Here is a 20,897-nt window from a genome sequence, read left to right on the forward strand (position 1 = left end):
CTCCCCTCCAAAACCCCCGGATTGTTTCCTCAGAGTCCAGTCTCTCATTGTTCATCTCCCCCTCCGATTTGCTCCAGTTCGATTTTCCTCTCCTCCTAATGTCCTCCATGTTATTCCTTATGCTCCACAAGTAAGTGAAACTGTATGATAATTGACTTTCTCTGCTTGACTTAATTCACTCAGCATAATCTCCTCCAGTCCCATCCATGTTGATGCAAAAGTTGGGTATTCATCCTTTCTGATGGCTGAGTAATGTTGCATTGTATGTATGGACCACATCTTCTTTATCCATTCGTCTGTTGAAGAGCATCTTGGCTCTTTCCACAGTTTGGTGATTGTGGACATTGCTGCTATAAATATTGGGGTGCATATGGCCCTTCTTTTCACTACATCTGTATCTTTGGGGTAAATACCCAGTAGTGCACTTGCTGGGCCATAGGGTAGCTCTATTTTTAATTTTCTGAGGAATCTCCACACTGTTTTCCAAAGTGGCTGCACCAATTTGCATTCCCAACAATGTAAAAGGGTTCCCCTTTCTCCATATCTTCTCCAACATTTCATGTTCCTGCCTTGTTAATCTTTGCCATTCTAATTGGTGTAAAGTGGTATCTCAGTGTGGTTTTGATTTGAATTTTCCTGATGGCCAATGGTGATGAACATTTTCTCATGTGTCTGTTAGCCATCTGTACGTCTTCACTGGAGAAGTGTCTGTTCATGTCTTCTGCCCATTTTTGGATATGATTATCTGTTTTTTTGCGTGTTGAGTTTGAGGAGTTCTTTATAGATCTTGGATATCAGCCCTTTGTCTGTAGTGTCATTTGCGAATATCCTTCTCTCATTTTCCATGGGTTGCCTCTTTGTTTTGTGACTGTTTCCTTTGCTGTGCAGAAAGTTTTTATCTTGATGAACTCTAAAAAGTTCTTTTTCACTTTTGCTTCCTTTCCTTTGGAGATGTGTATTGGAAGAAGTTGCTGTGGCCGGTGTCGATGTCTGGCACTGGTGGATTTCCTTTGTTTGGCTTTGAACTTAGATGTACATCACAATTTTTTTCATAGAATTACTATGTATTTGAAGTGGGAGTGGGGAAAATAGGCTATTTCTTGATTTAGCTCAGTGAGCCAGATTGAATGAACATCTCTCACTTCTTTAAGTCTAAAATTCTACATATCAGATTTACTTAGAGTGGCTAATGAGAACTTGGATGGGACTAGTGTGAGCAAGAAACTGAATTTTAAATTTTACTTAATTGTAATTTCAATTTCAATAATTATATTTGGCTAATAGCTACAATATTAGTGCAGTTCTATACTAAATAAAAGGAGATGGCAGAAAACTTCTAAGAAGTTTAAGGAGTTTGGTTAAATATTAATATACAGAGAGAAAGCCTTCAAGGTTTAATTTCTATACCTCGTAATGATATATTTTGTTTAATAAGGAATGTGACAGATTTCGGCTTTATTCGCTGCATCAGTTAGCTTCTAATATTTTATATCTGAAATATATATATATAGCTGAAATGGGGTGTGTGTATATATCTCCATCCCAATCAATAGAGAAATTTCTTTCTGTAGTTTTTAGGAAATTACAGTTTCCTAAGGAATTACAGTTTAAGATTGAAGGGAATCGTAATTCAAGATTGAAGGCTATAATAGTTGTGAACTTGCAAATATGAAATTAGGATGAAACTCATTCCAGAATTAGGACTTGATGGTTTGGCAAACTGGAAATATTTACAGAACTGCTAGATGGATTGAAACTGCAGTTTTATCCTTCCACATTGCTTGGGAATATTACTCAGACATAAGAAAGAATGAGATCTTGCCATTTGTGACAACATGGATGGATCTAGAGGATGTTATGCTAAGTGAAATGAGTCAGAGAAAGACAAATACCATATGATTTCACTTACATGTGGAATCTAAAAAATGAATAAACAGCAGAAACAGACCTGTAAATACAGAGAACAAACTGATGATTGCTGGAGGGGAGGGCAGTGGAGGGGAAGTGAAGTGGGTGAAGAGGGGAGTGAGCAATACAGTCCTTCCCATTACGGCATGAATAAGTCACAGGAACAAAAGGCACTGCACAGGGGATATAGTCGGTACGATTATAATGCTGTTGCACGGTGACAGATGGTAGCTGCACTTGTGGGGAGCATAACATAATATATATAAACTTGTGGAATTATTCTGTTGTACACCTGAAACTAACATTGTATGTCTACTATATTTCAATCAAAAAAAAAAAGTCCAAAACTGAAGCCAGAAAAACTGAATTTTTATATTGGTCTTCAGCAAGGAAGTAATATTGGCAACAAGCAGTAACAGAAGTTCAGTGATTTACATTTTTGTTATGTTATAAGCAACTTCCCCTCTCAGAGGAAAAAGAAAAAAGGGAAAGAACACAGTAAAACTTTACAGAATTTTTGAGCTGAAAGGCACTTCTGAGGCCATATATTAAATCTCATTATTTAATAAATGAGGAAACTTACCTATAAATCATATGCATATATATGATAGGCACATAAACATTAACTTGTGTGTGTATGAACGTGTATACACCTAATGCTAGTATATATATTGAATTGCCAGTACGTGTGTGTGTTGTGTGTGTGTGTGTGTATGTATGTATCTCATGCCATTATACATATTGAATATAGTGGATTTGCCAGTTCATGACAATGATGAGACTGGAATCTGTGTCTTCTAACTCCCAGTCCTTTTTACTGTATGTGGCACTTCTCTTTGTATTGAAAATAAATTATGTTCCTTAAAATACAGCTGTGTATATAAATATCCATGGCTTAGAAGGTAAATCTTAATTATATTTTTCTATAGCTGAGCTATAAAAGGCTTGTTTTAGATTGAAGTGTTGAGTTGTTAAATGATAATAGACAATCAAGATTGTGTCGGGATTGACATTTTAAGAAGAACATATTTCCTGAAGCCATATATTTAGCCTCTTTGGTATTTCTTTCAAAAATTTCCTAAAGACAATATTCAGAGTTCATGTAACATGAGATTTTTGGAAAAGTGAATGTATTTTAAACACCATAATTAATTATAGCTCTGTGTTTTTTTGTTTTTTTTTTTAAGGTTCTTGCCGGAAACCGTATGTTGCTCTTATTCATGGAATTACAATGGGTGGGGTAAGTAGACTGTCTTACTCTCCTCATTGATATGTGAGTTTACTAAAAATAAATTAATCATTACTGATCAGAAGTGAGGCAATGAATATAATACCGTAGAACCCACTGAAACAAAATCCTGTTTGGATTTTGGATCTTTGCAGGTTTAGGATATAATATTTGCTTTTAACACTTTTAGATGATCTTCACCCAAAAGAATATTTTCTTAATTAAGTTAAATACTACTTTAGTGTCTTGAATTAGCAAGCTTTTTTAACTAACAGAATGGATTGAATTTTCTGTTACGTTGTTACAAAGAGCCCTTTTTGTATTTATAAGTAAACTGACGGCTTGCAACAGCTTCAGAAAAGAAACTGGAATGTTAAGGGATTTTTAGTCTGAATCTTGGGGATGTGTTTGCCTAATTTATGTCTATTGCACAAAATCTTGCCTTAGTGAAAGTGTCTGGATACTTTATGAAGTTCTCTGAAAAACTGCATTTCTTATCAATTGACAAAATATTTCTTTTATGTCTGTATAATTACAAAGTAGTCTTAAATGTTTCTGGCCTTGAATAATTTGATGTAGAGTTGGAAAAACATGAAATAATGACTGGAAAGGGGAAAATTGTATGATACTAGCTATACTAAAGACAAGCCTTTAAATAAGTGAGAAGTCAAAATGGGTCTTTGTGGCAGGAAAAGGTAGGATTTAGATAGGTAGTAGGAGGGGCGCCTGGGTGGCTCAGTGGATTAAGCCTCTGCCTTTGGCTCAAGTCATGATCTCAGGGTCCTGGGGTTCGAGCCCCATGTTGGGCTCTCTGCTCAGCAGGGAGCCTGATTCCCCCTCTCTCTCTGCCTGCCTCTCTGCCTACTTATGATCTCTCTCTCTCTGTCAAATAAATAAATAAAATATTAAAAAAAAAAAGGTAGTAGGAGGCTGTAGGGAAGAATTTCAAAGATTCCATGTTCAAAGTTTCAGAGATTAGTAATTGGGAATATAAGAAGTCCCCCTCTTTTTCTGATAGAACCAAACTAGATAAAGCCTTTTGGGCACTGGGAGTTGCGTAGATCTTGCATGTCATTATGGGAAAGGATTCCACTAGCAGGTGTGGTTAGAAAGCAGGATTGGGGGTAACGTGTACCTCTTGGCTTGTTAACATATACAGAACATGAGTGGATTGTGCTTTCTTTGTCGAGGAAATGTTACCATGAGGAAAAGACTGAAAAAAAAGAAATCCCTGAAAAAATACTGCAGAATAAGAGGAAGGAAAAGAATTGAAAGTTGAAGGAGCAGCTGCCTTGTGAACGTGCAAGGAATCCGGAGAAAATGGAAATAAAAACAACATTGGGCGTACTGAGTAACAGTGAAAAGATACAGCTTTCATGAAGTAGGAAAGACAGCCCATCAGGAGATGGTGAGCTCAGAGGAAAGGGCAAAAGGGAACATAAGGAAGGGTGAGGGGAGTAGCAAAACTGACATTCCCCTCAGGCCAGTGGATTAGAAGGTGAATTTAATATTCTAGATCATGAAGCTGTATCTGTGGAGGACAAACTTGAAAAGCACTAACTGTAAAAGGACAAGGATGAAAATGGTAAGAAGAAACATTTTGAGGTAATGAATGCAGAAGAAGGATGTTGGGAACCCAACAAAAGAATATTTCATGGAAAGTAAATTAAGCGCTAGGAATAAAAATAATGGCCTCATATAAAGATGACTTTCTTTAAAAACAAAAACAAAAAACTCTCAAACCTGCACTATGTATAATATATGTAATATATATAATGAAGGGAAACACACTCTTCCATTGGGTTGAAAAGAGATCCACATTTAGATAAAAGCTTAGGTAAGTTTTTCTAAATTACAAGCTTTAAGGGAAAAAACCTGTAAGTGTTCAGGCCAGGGAGTAGGGGTGAAGTAGTGAATACAAGTTATATACCAAGGAATGTAAATCAATTCTGATTTCGGAGTTTGTTACACCAAGTGCCAGAAGTCAATGGAGTGAGAAAGTTGTGAAATAAAGTCATTAAGACTCAAGAGTTTCCTACCCAACCAAGTTGTCATTTAGTATAATTGTAAAAGAATATTTTCAGAAAGGAAAGGACTTAGAAAATATGTTGCTGACATACCGTTGTTGAAAATACTTCAGTCAATACTTGGTCTAGTTGACCAAGAGATCACTCAAGTTTAATAGCACAAGACTAATGTTGATGTGAAAGGATTGGTGAACTGCCCTTTGTACTATCAATGAGCAGAAATTCCATTTTTCATAGGAGCCTGAGGAGAATTATGGCTCTGTCGTATTACATCTGAGTGAATTGGCTGTGCTTTTTGGCCTCCATAATATCTATCAGTTGGTACAGTGGTTGCGCACATTCCTATTTATGTTACAGTCAAGAATACTCCAGTTATTTCTAAAGAGAAGACTATAGTAAAACAGATCAAGATGATGTCTTGAATAGAGGGAGTAAAGGTGATGCTGCTTCTTTCTAGTCGTCTGTTTTCTCTATTTAATGAGTATGAATGACCTTCAAAATAAAAATGAAAAAAAAAAAAAAGAAAATATACTTCATGTTAGCCTTAATGAGAATACCACCAGAGAATTAAGTTTTAGTACCCTAAGGCAGTGGTTTTTAAGGTGTTATTTTTGCACTAGCAGTATCATCAGCATTTTAGAGTTTGTTAGAAATACACATTCTGGGGCCCTACCCCAGAGCCAGACTCTAAGGGTGGGGCCCAGCAGTCTGTTTTAACAAGCCCTTCAAGTGATTCTGGGTCATGTTAGGTGTGAAAACCATGCCACAAGGCATCCATTGTATGTAATGAATTAACTTCTCTCATATTTGTCATGTGTTTCTAGAATGGTACCAGTTATGTGCCATCCTTGGGACAATTGACAAAATAGTCAAGTCATGAGAAATCCCTCAATGAGCAAGGTTCTTTTATATTACATATTTTTTTAAAGACTATTTATTTATTTGACAGACAGAGATCACAAGTAGGCAGAGAGGCAGGCAGAGAGAGAGGAGGAAGCAGGCTCCCTGCCAAGCAGAGAGCCCAATGCGGGGCTCAATCCCAGGACCCTGGAATCATGACCCAAGCTGAACATAGAGAGGCTTAACCCACTGAGCCACCCAGATGGCCCTAAAGCATTATATTTTCAAAAGGAAGAGTTCACTAAGAGTCTTAGATTAAGCACAGTTTGAACTGAGACATGAAAAGTTAGCCTTTAAAACCATGATACACTCAAAATGCCACTACAAAAAAAAAAAAAAAAAGAAAGAAAAGAAAGAAAACTGGTTCACTTCAAGTCTGTAAACTTCACATTTTCAAAGGATACGTAAGATGTCCATTACTTAGAGTGGAACTGTTTTAATAAATAAAGGCAGGGAGCCTGCTTCCCCCACCCTTTGCCTGCCTCTCTGCCTACTTGTGATCTCTTTCTCTGTCAAATAAATAAATAAAGTGAAAAAAAAAAAAAAAAGAAAATACAAGGCTTTAAATATTGGCTTTCAGCCTTGGCTGCATTTTAGAATCCCTTGGGAGACTTAAAAGTGCCCAGGCTTTACTCACTTCACAGAATTATTAAGTCAGGTACTGGAACGGGACCCTGGTGTTTTGAGAGCTCTTTGGTGATCCCAGTATGTAGCTGAGGTTATGAACTGCTGATCTACTAGTGATTCTTAACCAGTGTGTGGATCAGGATTATCTGTGGACCTTCAAAATCCCCTGGGACATTGTTTTTCACAGGTTAGCTTGTATCAGAATCACTTTGAGGGCTTGTTGAAATGCAGACTCCTCCCACCTTCATTCCAGTTTAGTCCCTTTGAAGTGTGGTCCAAGAATTTGCATTTCTAAAAAGTTCCCAGATGATGCTCCTGATAGTGGGGGTGACTCACTTTAGGAACCACTACCACATGTGCTGAGAACATGTAGTGTGTTATTAAAAATCCTTTATTTTCAGAATTGTTAGTAGAATTTAAGTGTTATATAAAATTGTTTCATATAAATATATCTTTAAATCCTAATACAGCAGTATAGAATAAGAGCAAATATGGCTTAAAGTATACAAATGGTAATTGTTTACTCTTACCTTGATACTGATCAATAAATTGTTTCTCATAATGTAAGAAAGAATTTTGTTAAGGAAACTTGAACAGTCCAAAAGATGGCACCATAGAGCTTTTTTTTTTTTCTTTTTACTATAGAAAAAGTTTTTTCTATCCAGGACAATAATAGTTTTTACCATCTTTTGTTATCTATAATGAAGAGTAAATAGCACAGCACTTAGTAGACGGGATGGCTAGATTCCATTATGTTTCAGATTTCAGATTTGAACATTTACTCAATATTTTGGTCTTTGGTAAAGTAAAAAAAAATGAATGTTTCTTTTTTAAAATTTTCATATTTTTATTTAATTTTCATTAATTTTTATTTTTTTCCATAACCCAGCTACCCTATCCCTACCCCCTACCCCCCCAGCAACCCTCAGTTTGTTTTGTGAGATCAAGAGTCTTATAGTTTGTCTCCCTCCCGATCCCATCTTGTGTGCTGCTTCACTTGGTTGATCAAAATTATTTAAGGTTATGTCATTCCAGTGTTTCTGCAAGAGATAAACAATTTTTTATGAATAAAAATGCAAAAGAATAGTTCATTCTGTTTTGCAGAAAGATTTTTAATTCCTTTCCCCTTTATTTTTAAATATCTGAATTCATATTTTCTCAAGTTAATATATATAGAAAGACAAATGATTAAAAACCAATAATAATTTTAGGTAGATAAAGAACAGAACAGAGTTTAAATTTTTACTCCATATGCGTAGTACCACCCATATTTCCCTCTCAACTGAACTCAATTTAACGAACTTTCAGATTTCTTCCTTCCTTCCTCCTTTTCTCCTCTCTCACCACAATGCATTTTACAATAGAAATAAGGTTAACTCCCCCAAGCCAACTCAAAACATGGGTGCAGTATGGTATTGTCTCTCTCAAAGTGGTAAGATGCTGCTAGCAAAGGGCTTTGTGATAAAAATAATGGAAATTTTAAAGTTCTGTGTTTTTTGGGTAAAGATTTTATTTATTTGACAGAGACACAGAGAGAGGGAACACAAGCTGGAGGAGTGGGAGAAGGAGAAGCAAGCGTCCCGCTGAGCAGGGAGCCCAATGTGGGGCTTGATGTGGGGCTCGATCCCAGGACTCCGAGATCATTACCTGAGTCAACTGAGCCACCCAGGCACCCTGGAAAATTTAAAGCTTTAAGGCATACTTTAGAAAGGGGTATGTTCAAAATAGTAGAGAAGTGGGCATTGGAATGGGAATAGTGAGTGTAGACAATACCCCCGTGACTTTGTGGGACACAAGCTGACCATGTGGAAAATTGACTAGTGCTCAGTTACTGAATCAGATTAAGTTTATCCACTCCTAAATGTCATTGAGATGTCCTTTTTTAATGAGAAGAATTGATAGTCCTCAGAGATTAAATTATATTAAGGTACTGCAAAGGTCTCTGAGGAAATAGTTGCATCTTCAGTTTTAAAAAGTATTGTTTTAGTGATATTTGAATAGATGACTTTTTTTTTTTTTTTAAGATTTTATTTATTTATTTGACAGACAGAGATCACAAGTAGGCAGAGAGGCGCAGGCAGAGAGAGAGGGGGAAGCAGGCTCCCTGCTGAGCAGAGAGCCCGATGCGGGGCTCAATCCCAGGATTCTGGGATTATGACCCGAGCCAAAGGCAGAGGCTTTAACCCACTGAGCCACCCAGGCGCCCCAATAGATAACATTTAAGAAATGATTTTAATTTTAAACTGCTGGTTTTTTTGTAATACTCTTTAGTTACTTAAGAACCTGAGCCCTTATGAAAAAAGAGATGCAATGACTTTATTAGCTAAAGAAGATTTGTGAAGAAACTTTGAGTTCAGCTTACATTGGTATACTTCGCCCCACCACCGCCACCATCATTTAATATAGTACTCTTGAACGTGTTTACATTGTATAATGAAAACACGGAGACATGCATGGGCCATGCCATTTTTTAAATTTATTATTTTTTTTTATGAGAGAGCAAGCACAGGGAGGGGAGGGGCAGAGAGAGAGAGAGAGAGAATCTTAAGTGGGCTTCATGCCTAGCTCAGAGCCCGACATGGGGCTCAGTCTCATGACCCTGAGATCATGACCTGAACCAGAATTCAGAGCCACCTGCTTAACCAGCTGAGCCATCCGGGTGCCCTTAGGCCTTGCCATTTTTATTTATTTATTTGAATTTAATTAATTTTTTAAGATTTTTATTTGAGAGAGAGAGTGAGAGCTAGAGAGAGTGCGCACATGTGTGAGTGCACACACACACAGGGAGAGAGAGAGAAGCAGACTCTGCTGAGCAGGGAGCCCAATGTGGGGCTTGATCTCAGGACCCTGGGATCATGATCTGAGCTGAGGGCAGATGCGTAACTGACTGAGCCACCCAGGACCCCAGGACCATGCCATTTTTAAATGGAAAATCCAAGAAGACTTTCAAAAGATGAAATATGAAGTCATTAACAAAACCTTGAAAAAGGCTTACATATATGCTAAGCTGCTCTCTCTCTAAAAGAATGATTTTAATATATTTTTTTAAGATTTTATTTATTTTACAGACAGAGATCACAAGTGGGCAGAGAGGCAGGTGAGGGTGGGGGGAAGCAGGCTTCCTGCTGAGCAGAGAGCCTGATGTGGGGCTTGATCTCAGGACCCTGGGATCATGACCTGCGCCGAAGGCGGAGGCTTTAACCCACCGAGCCACCCAGGAGCCCCTAAAAGAATGATTTTAGAATGACCAACCTTTCCCCAGTGAGTTGGAATATTTTGATGATAGACATAAGAATCATAATTATTATGATTAGACATAATGTTTATTGTCCTTTTTCTTCAGGTTTTTATTGACTTGTAAAGTTGTAGTATAGTTAAAGTATACAGTGTGGTGGTTTGCTACACAAGTACATTGTGAAAGGATTCCCACCTCAGACCTTATTCATCTTATAACTGAAACTTTGTGCCCTTTCACCAGTCTCTTCCTATTTTCCCCTCCCCTCCAGTCTCTGGCAACCACCATTTTACTCTGTTTCTATGAGTTAGACTGTGGTTTTTTTTTTTTTTTTTTTAATGTTCCACATGTAAGTGATACTGTTCATTATTTGTCTTTTTTTCTTTGACTCATTTTACTGAGTGTAATGCCCTCCAGACTTCATCCATATTGTCAAAAATGGCAGGATTTCTTTCTTTTTTAAGGCTGAATAAAATTCCAATACACACACACATGCTCTATATATAGTGTGCGTGTATATATACGTATATGTATATATGTATATATACACACACAAACACACATACACATATACATTTTCTTTATCCATTCATCTGTGGGTAGATGTTTTTGTAACTTGACTGTTGTGAATAATGCTGCAGTGAGCACGGGAGTATAGATAACTCTTGGAGAGAGTGATTTTGTTTTCTTTCGGTATTGTCCGGAAGTGCAATTGCTGGATCATATGCTCGCTCTGTTTTATTTCTCAGTGAACCCCTCCATACTCTTTTTCATAGTGGCTGTGCCAGTTTGCACTCCCATCAATAGTGTACGAGGTTTCCCTTCTCTTCACACCCTTGCTAGTATTTATTATCCCTTGTATTTTTTTTTTTTAAAGATTTTATTTATTTTTTTGAGAGAGAGAGACAGAGCGCATGCACAGGAGCGGTGGGGAGAGGGAAGTTCACCTTGGAGCAGGGAGCCTGTTGCAGGACTTGATCCCAGGAGCCTGGGGTCATGACCTGAGCGAAAGCAAACGCTTAACCAACTGAGCCACTCATGTGCCCCTTTGTCTTTTTGATAATAGACATTCTAGCAGGTGTGAGGTGATATCGCAGTGTAGTATTGATTTGCATTTCCCTCATTTTATTGATGTTGAACACCTTTTTGTGTACCTTTTGGCCATTTTGTATGTCTTCTTTGGGAAAATGTCTCTTCAGTTTATTTTTTAATCAAATTGTTGGGTTTTTTTGCTATTGAGTTGTAGGAGTTCCTTGTGTATTTTGGGTATGAAGCCCTTTTTGGGTGTATGGTTTGCAAATATTTTCTCCTAGTCCATAGGTTCTTTCATTTTGCTGGTGGTTTCCTTTGATGACTAGAAGCTGTTAGTTTGAGTAATCCACTTGTTTGTTTTGCTTTTGTTGCCTTCACTTTTGGTGTCACATCTGAAAAATCTTTGCCAACACCAATATCAAGGAGTTTACCCATGTTTTCTTCTAGGTGTTTTATGGTTTCAGGTCTTACATTCTTTAATCCATTTTGAGTTGATTTTTTGTGTTTGCTGTAAGATAGGGGTCCAGTTTCATTTTTTCCCATGTGGCTATCCAGTTTTCCCAGCACCGTTTATTGAAGTAACTGTCCTTTCTCTATTGTATATTCTTGGCTCCTGTGTTGAAAATTAATGGACCATATATATGTGGCTTTATTTCTGGGTTCTCTATTTTCCATTTGATCTGTGTGGCTTTTTTTTTTTTTTTTTTAAAGGCCAGTACTGTTGTGTGTTGATCACTATAGCTTGTAATATAGTTTGAAATCAGGAAGGGTGATGTCTCCATCATTGTCCTTTCTCAAGTTTGTTTTGGCTCTTTGGGGTCTTTTGTGGTTCTGTACCAACTTTGATTGTTTGTTTTATTTCTGTGAAAAATGCCATTGGAATTTTATTAGGGATTGCATTGTATCTGTAGGTTTCTTTGGATGGTATGGACATTTTCTTTTTTTTTTCCAAATGACTAAAAGTTTATTTTATACATTGGGTATACATAAGAAATAAAAAAAAAAAAAATGCACCAAAGAACAGACCCCAAACTAGGGATAGTACAGACATTTTAACAGTATTCTTCCAATCCATGAGCACAGAATATTTTTGCATTTATTTGTGTCTTCTTCAATTCCTTTCACCCATGTCTTAACAGTTTTCAGTGTATCTTTCAGCTCCTCAGTTAAATTTGTTTCTAGGTATTTTCTTCTTTTTGTTGTAATTTTGTTAATGGGATTGTTTTCTTCTCTTTCTGAAAGTTTGGTGTTAGCATGTAGAAAAAATACAACTGGTTTTCATGTATTAATTTTGTTTCCTGAAACTTTATGAAATTATTTTATTCTAATAGTTTGTTTGAGGGGGAAGTCTTTAAAGTTTTCTAAATGTAGTATCATGTCATCCCTAAACACAATTTTATTGCTTCCTTTCTAATTTGGATGCCTTTTATTTATTTTTCTTGCCTAATTGCTTGGGTTAGGACTTCTAGTACTATGTTAAGTAAAAAGTGGCAAGGGTGGATATCGTTGTCTTGTTCTCCATCTTAGAGGAAAAGCTTTCAGGTTTTCACTGTGGAGTATAATGTTAGCTTTGGGTTTGTCATGTATGGCCTTTATTATGTTGAGGTACATTCCATCTATACCTAAATTGTTGATGGTTTTTATCATGGAACAATGTTGAATTTTGTCATATGTGACTTTTCTGTGTCTATTGAAATGATCATATGATTCTTATCTATGGAGATGATCATGTGACTTTTATCCTTCATTTTGTTAATGTGGTATGTCATATTGATTGATTTGCATGTTTTGAACCATCCTCGCATCTCAGGAATAAACCCCACTGGATCATGGTATGTGATTCTTTTAATGTAATGTTGATTTGAGTTTGCTAGTATTTTGTTGAGGATTTGTGCACTGTTCACCAAGAGTATTGGCTTGTAATTTCTGTTTCTTGTAGCATTCTTGTCTAACGATAGATACTCATTGCCAGGTCAGCTTGTGTATGTCAGGGTGACCTGATTTCAGATACATCAATATAACTCATATACAAATTGGGCTCTGTGATTATTTTTTTAAAATTCAATTTAGTTAACATGTATATTACTAGTTTCAGGGGTAGAATTTAGTGATTCATCAGTTGCATATAACACCCAGTGCTCATTACATCAAGTGCCCTCCTTAATGCCCATCATCCGGTTACCCCATCTCACTACCCACCTGCCCTCCAGCAACCCTTGCTTGTTTCCTGTGGTTAAGAGTCTCTTATGTTTTGCCTCCCTCTCTGTTTTTATCTTATTTTTTCTTCCTTTCCACTATGTTCCTCTGTTTTGTTTCTTAAATTCCATGTATGAGTGAAATCATATGGCACTTATCTTTCTCTGGCTCTTATTTTACTTAGCACAAGACCCTCTAGTTTCATCCACATCATTGCAAATGGCGAGGTTTCATTCTTTTTGATGGCTGAGTAATATTCCACTGTGTGTGTGTGTGTATCCCATATCTTCTTTATCCATTCATCTGTCAATGGATAGTTGGACTCTTTCCACAATTTGGCTATTGTGGACATTGTTTCTATAAATACTGGGGTGCATGTGCCCCTTAGAATCACTATTTTTATATCCTTTGGATAAATACCTAGTGGGCTCTGTGATTCTCATTTGTCCTTTGCAGTTTTAGGGTAGAAGCTGCCAGTTGCAAGTGTGATGAAAGTAGACTTGAAGTTGATATGCAAAGATAAAGGGACTAAAGAAAGGTACTGCAGTGCATTTGCCCTGGGAAGTAAAAATAAAAAGAACTATATTGACAGGTGAACTTCTCTACAGAGAAAGCAATAAAATTATACTAAGAGTGGAAGAATAATTAGAAAAGAGAATATGAAATATTAGACTGCAGGGGCTGTGCAAGGAAGAATTAGGAAATTTCCCTTGGATATTTCTAAGTGTGTAGAATATGTGCTTATATTTATTCATTTTTATCTGTATTCACTGTTGAACTTTCTCCAAGTGTAGATGATTATATTCTTTTTCTTGCTAGAGAGGGGTAGAGTCTCCTTCTCTCCCTGGGTACTCTATGATTTCTTTCTGCCTTATTGGGGAGAGTTAGGCTGGCTTTTAGCTGCACAATTTCTGATAGTAAATACTTAGGATCATTTAGTTTCTCAGCCTTTTTCATAGGTCAGCATTGCGTTATATTTTTGAAGTTGCAGTGGGTTATCCTCTAGCAGATGTTCCTGTACTTTTTAACTCCGTCTTACTCCTTGTCTGTCTCATCAGGTGGAGCTCTTGATCCTCCACTTTATTCTTTTCTCCTTGGCTTTTCGCCGAGGAATATCTAAGTACAGAATTGGGAGGCCTTGTATTTCCCTACCAGAACCTTGGCTTTGCTGCCTCCCTCCACCCACCAACTTAAGTTACTGAGTTCTGGGAAATAGAACTTTTGACTCTCTAGGAGAATGGATATTCCTGGCAACTTTTAGAGACTTGCAGATTCTCAGATCTACAGAGAGTTGTTTTCCTTGTTCCTTGGCCCTTTTCTGTGGATCATTTTGTTTTTAACTGTGAAAGCCCCCTAGATTCTTGGTCAAGTGGCAGGAACCTCCTTCCTGTGCCATCCTCAGCCTACCTCTGTTCATCCACCGTGCCATCCACACACCATGCTGGGTTGGATAACTTGTGATCTAGAGGGCTCTGTTCATTATTGAGGCACCAATCATTGCACAAAGAAGAAAGGTAGGGGGAGTTCCTCTTGCCCCTGCAATGAACTCATTTTCTTAAAGGTGTATTGACTTAAGAGGTTTAATGACTAACTAAAGGTTCATTATGATTTAAGCCATTATTTGAGGTTGTTTTCAACTATTTCACCCAGCCATCAAAATTTGTTAGAGAAGTGCTATGTGCTCGATACTGGTTAGGCTCTGGGGATAAAATAGTGAGCAAGGCAGGTATGTTTCTTTCCTCATGGCGCTTTCTGTCTAGAGAGGCAGGTACAGGGTGTTCTGGAAATACAAAAAATAGTACCAGCCTCAACTGTGTGAATATGTGCATTTTAGTGAAGGGGATGGTGTAAGGGAAGCATCTTGGAGGAAGTTATATAAGCAGTCAGGAAAGAACAGTTGGAAATAGTGGAGAAATGTGATATGGTCGCTGCTAGCATGCAAGGGGTCGATGCAGTGTGGAAGGACAGTGTGCAGATGAGAAGAGAGCAGCCTATGTGAAAATGCACTTTTGGGTAAAGTTCAGTATGCCTGGGTTTTGGGGTATGGAGATAGTGGTTGAAGTCTGAGGCCAAAAAGGTAAGCAAGAAACCAGATCACTCCTCTTTATAAGATATGTTGTTGAGTAGTTTGTCCTGAAGTCAGTAGGAAGAGCCTTTTAAGTGTTTTTAGATGGGGAGATGGCTTGAACAGACTTGCATTTTAGAATAAGTCTTTTCTGGGAAGAACAGATTGGAGGGGGTTAGAATGGATAGTAAAGAGATTGTTTAGGAAGTTACTGTAGAGATCCAGGTGAGAGAGTATGGTGGTTTTAAAGTAAGGTAGAGATAATGAAGGAACCAAAAATTAGATTTATGGGAGATATTTAGGAGGAGACTTGGGATTTGATGAGGGATTGGACATGGATAAAGAGGAGAAGGAGGCAAGCATGACTTCCAGGTCTAGACTGGGCAGTGGAATGAATGGTGGACTGTTCACCAGGATTTTGAGGGAAGAATGGCTGAGGATATGGGCTAGGGAAGGTGAAGGGAGGTGAGTTTAATTTTGGGCTTATTAAATGTGAAACGCCTGTGAACTATCCATGTGGGGGTATTTTGTCTGAATGAAAGTGTTGGTTATGCAAGTCTGAAGCTCAGGGTGTTGTCTGGGCAAGAAGTGTAAATTTGGGACTCATGTAGGCACTGTATTCTTGATGGTGTGGGCTTCTGTAACATGAATTAGCTCATAAGGGATCGGTAAATGGCGAAATAATGTTAGTATAATATAAAAGTGTTGGTTCATAGGCAGTTTATTTTCTAGACAAGGGGAGCTAGGATCAGTGGCAGTAAATACACAATCAACTAAGCAGAAAAAAGTTTTAGCTCTGTTGATGTACAGTGAATAGGAATTCTCTTGTCTGCATTTTAAGAAAATTAGTTAAATGCCTATTCTTTGGGCAACCTCTAAGATGAACTCCCTACACGTGGCACTTGGATGTGTAAGGGCAGAACCCCATTGACTTACAGCTGCACTTTCACCTGCTTTGTCTCTGCACATGTTGGTCCTACCCTGATTAAAGCATTGCCGTTCTTTCTACTTTATTTTTATTCATTTTAAATGCCTGCTGTGACATTCTTTGTTCGTAATGAGATGCCTGACTGGGTGGTCTAAATCAGGTCCCTGGGACCATTTACGGTTTTTATTATCATCCAGATTACAGTGTTAGGTAGTGTTGAACAGACTGCCCAAACTCTCTTTTTCCTATAAGCTCTGTGCAGTTTTGCAGAACCTTAGGATTTTTTCATGAATTCAGTATCTTATAGAAGAGATGCCTTGTATTGAAAATTAGTCAGTAGACAAGCTTATGCAAGGAAATGTGACAGAAATAGAGTGACAACCAAAAAAAAGTCCAGAATGGAATCCTAAAAACAAAACAAAAAACAGGGACAGCGAGGGGGCTCAGTCCGTTAGGCTTAGGCTAGGCGTCTGCCTTCAGCTCACGTCATGATCCTAGAGTCCTGGGATCAAGTCCCACATCCGGGGGGAGGGGGTTCCTTGCTTAGTGGGGAGCCTGCTTCTCCCTCTGCCTGCCGCTCCCCCTGCTTTTGCTCTCTCACTCTGACGAATAAATAAAATGTTAAAAAAAAAAAAAAAGAAAACACCCAATGTTTATTGGCCAGCGGCAGAATAAGGAAACTATAGGAGACCCTGAAAAAAAGGGGGGTACAGAAGAGGCAAATCAGAAAAGTGGGAACCTTCAAGTTGATTTTCTGTACCCAGAAGTCTTTGACAGTTTCTTTGCTGTGTGGTAAAGAACATAGCCTAGATTCTTCCTGTATGTTGTGTTCCCCAGACCTACAAATCAGCTGTTTCTCCAAGACTGCCCTGATTACTTTTAGTAGAAAATGGTAGTTAGCAATAACAGTCTGGTCACTAGTTAAGTTGGTAATTTTTTCTACACCTTTTCAGTAAACAGAGCTAAGAATATAGATCTTATTTTTAGAAGATAGATCCTGAGTTTAGTACATCCTATTCAAATTTAGATTTCTACTTCTTTGATATATGTATCTTTTTATGTTGAAAAGTTTGGGTTTTTTTGAAATAACATTAACATTGTTTCAGATTTGCTTTGTCCTAATAAATACAATAGTTCTAGGATAACAGTACCACTATTTTTTACTAAAAATAAAGCCACTGAAATAGTTGTTCTCTTTGCCCTATACCAATTTTTTTAGTGACTTGTGTTTTTCATATTCTCTATTCAACCTGATTCTCATAGAAATAAGTCTTTATTTTTATACTTCTATCAGTTTATGATGTATAATATTTAAAGTACATACTTACCATAACAAGTATAATTGGCACAGATTGGAAATACCTATGACTAACCTTTGGTAAACTCAACAAATCAGAGAAGTATGCAGTTGTATCAAAAAGTAGCCAGAGAGTAGTTTTCAGGATGCTAGTTAGTATGGACATTAGTTAACATATTTTACAAAATTAATGGAAATCTTTGGTAAATCAGAAGTTGATTAAGAGTGCTCCTATTATAATAATCCTTTTTGTTTGAGTATATGATATAAAGCAGTGGCTTCTTAGAACTTTTTAAACTTCTGTTAAATAGATATTTATATGTGATGTGTATGTGTTATATTGGGCACATGTATGTGTATAATTATAAATATGCATGTATTGGGGGAAGTGCTCATTGAGGTAAAAAACCTTGAGTGTGAATCTAGGAGGTGTGTATTTTTAGGTTATTTCAAATGTATGCTTTAAGTATGACATACTACAATTTTTCTATTCCCCGGATTTAAAAAAAATTGAAACATAATTGACCTATAATATTGTATTAGTTTTAGGTATGTAACATAATTATTTGGTATGTGTATATACTGCAAAATGATTACCACAGTAAGTTAACATCCATCACCACACATGGTTAACAATAATCTTTTTTTCCTTGTGATGAGAGCTTTTAAGATTTATTCTTTTAACAACTTCCAAGTGTCCTCCTGGCTTTGTTATTAAAAACTATACCTGAAGAATGGTAGACTGTTAGCATGTAAATATTTCTACCTCAATTATTTGTTTCTACTGAATATCCTTTTCATCCAAATATAATATGAAGTATGCATCAAAAGCAGGAAGGAAATTTTCATTTTGTGCTGATCTCTGCAGTCTATTAAAATACATTATATAATCAGTATATTAGTATCATTAATATGCAGTACTAGTCTATTAATATTAATGCGAGAAGCACAATAAAGTGTTTGTTTTTACTGCGGAGACTGCTGATCACACTGCAAATCTAAGGCATGTGGTCCCAGAGATACATTATAAAACTTATCTTATAGTCATGATATTAACTTTTATACTGTAATGAAATTATGATGGAAACCTATTTAAATTTCTAACAAAAATGTGTACCTGTTTCAAAGCTCTGCTTATAATCCCGAATGATGATGAGAGACCACTCTCCCATACTCTGATACAGTGATGCAGTGTTCGTTCTGGGCAGGAGCTTCGTCATTGTCCCTGATGAGAATTTAAACCCATGACCCTTTGTGTGAGCCTTAGTCACATCACCCCATTGTGTGCCTTTCTGAGTGAGTTGCTTTCATGACTGTGGTTGTTGGCTTTGTTTACTTTGTAACATTTATTTTTTATTTTTATTTTTTTTAATTAAAACCTTTTTGTGAAGCAGCTTCAAATTTTACAGAAAATATGCACTAATAATACAGAGAACTTTTACATATTCTTCATATTCCCTGTGATTTCTACATTTGTTTTATCATTCTTTCTTCTCTCCTACCTCTATGAAGAATTTCTTTTTAACCATTTGAGAGAAAGTTGAAGACGTGATAACTGTTGTTAAATTGTTCAGTGGGTATTGTCTAAGAATAAGGACACCAAAATCAAGAAATTTAACAGTGACACAGTACTGTTATCTGGAACATTTCTTTTTCAAGCACCTAATTTAATTGTTCTTCATATGTCCTTGTTTACTGGGGGGTTAATCTTGCCATTAATATAAATTATGGAGTGGTTGACTTTATCTTAAGTTAACTTTAAATATCCTTATAATTATCAGAGCACCTGTGTGGCTCAGTCACTTAAGCATCTGACTCTTGATTTCAGGTGAGGTCATGATCTCAGGGTCATGGCATCAAGCTTGTCCACGTGCTCAGTGGGGAGTCTGCTTAAGATTCTCTCCCTCTCCCTCTGCCTGCCACCCCTACTTCCCCAAGCTCTTGTGCATAGCAACACGTGCATGAGCACACTCTCTCTCTGTCTCTAAAATAAACAAGTAAAGCTTTTAAAAATCTTTATCCATTTTTTAAAAATGTTGCTTTTTGTTGCAAATAGTATATTATCTGGAAATACAGAAATGATGCTTATTTCTAGCGGCTAATTAACATAATTTTGAAGGATTTAACTGTGCTTTTAATTATAATAAGGTCTTTTTTAAAGCCTTAAATAAAGCTGTGCCAGCCCTTTCCCTTTACTGAACAGTCTAAAAATTCATCTATGTCTCTTAATTAAAAACAGTCTTAGGGGTGCCTGCATGGCTCAGATGGTAAAGCATCTGCCTTTGGCTCAGGTCATGATCCCAGGGTTCTGGGATTGAGCCCTGCTTCTCTTCTCTCTCTCTTTCTACTGCTCCCCCTGCTTGTGCTTTCTTGCTCTGTCAAATAAATAAACAAAATCTAAAAAAAAAAAAAAAGTTTTAGATTGCCTAAATTTTACCTTTAAGGATTATAAAATTAAGTACACTGTCATTCCTGTGACAGTATGAGTTTGACTACATTCATATATTTTGGTTGTTTTTGTTTATCCGTATTGGAATTTTTATCTAGATTATAAAAATGGATCAAATTTTACTTTAACAGTTCAGTGTTAGCACTGCAGTGACAATTGTTTATTAATAATACAAGTAAAGAATGTCAAAAAAAGATGTCAGGAGTGCTTGGGACACCGTAAATAAAAGGAACAGAAGGGTTAAATGTAAAATAGAAAGATACCATACCAGCAATAAGCTGAAAGAAAGCCAATGTATTTTAATAACAAGGTAAATTTTATGACAAATTTTAATATAGAAGGACATTCCCTAGTTATAAGACAGTTAGCCCTAACGAATCTAAATTTGTATGCCCCCTGAATCTCTTGTGTGTTGTTTCTCTTTGGTGTTAGTTCTGTGGTATATGTTGGATTATTTCAGATCAGGTACTAGTTATTTCTAACGGACTGTTATTTGAACCCTAGGAAGACATTATCTTCCTCCAAAGAAGATGTACCTTTGTTTCTAGGAGGTGTCTGGGCTGAGGGCACTAGTAATTCCAGATCATCTAGATCCCATCAGGAATGGAAGGATTTATAGCTGAGCTTCACTCCAAGCGAGGGGTGGTTTGAATCCAGGGCATCCTAACTCTTGGGGTGTAGCACTTGGGGGCCCCGTTTGGCAAGCCCTAAATTCCATTTTTTGTTCCATTAGCAGGTGGGGCTTAATTCAGTCTGTTAAACTCTGTTTAGATCTTCACCCTCTTAAGATCACCAGGGTCCGGGCACCTGGGTAAGCATCCCAACTCTTGATTTCAGCTCAGGTCGTGATCTCGGGGTGGTGAGATGGAGCCCTGCGTCGGGCTCCCACCGGATGTGGAGCCCGCTTAAGATTCTCCCTTTCCTCCGTCCCTGTGCTCGCTCTCTCAAAAATAAAAAGGTTAAAAAGATCACTGAGGTCAGATTCTGAAAAGTTTTATTGACCTC

At 37.1% G+C, this 20,897-nt stretch overlaps 1 protein-coding gene across 3 annotated transcripts in view; it reads left to right on the top strand.

Annotated features, from left to right (window-relative positions):
- HIBCH (3-hydroxyisobutyryl-CoA hydrolase) overlaps positions 1–20,897 on the top strand; it is a 110,804-nt gene that overhangs the window by 32,852 nt on the left and 57,055 nt on the right. For all 3 annotated transcript variants that reach the window (XM_080799086.1, XM_080799087.1, XM_080799085.1), the window contains exon 6: positions 3,096–3,148. In XM_080799086.1, the coding sequence (XP_080655212.1) occupies positions 3,096–3,148 (53 nt within the window). The remainder of the gene's footprint in view (positions 1–3,095; positions 3,149–20,897) is intronic.

Source organism: Martes martes (genome assembly GCF_963455335.1).
Source record: "Martes martes genome assembly, chromosome: 3".
Lineage (NCBI taxonomy): Eukaryota > Metazoa > Chordata > Mammalia > Carnivora > Mustelidae > Martes > Martes martes.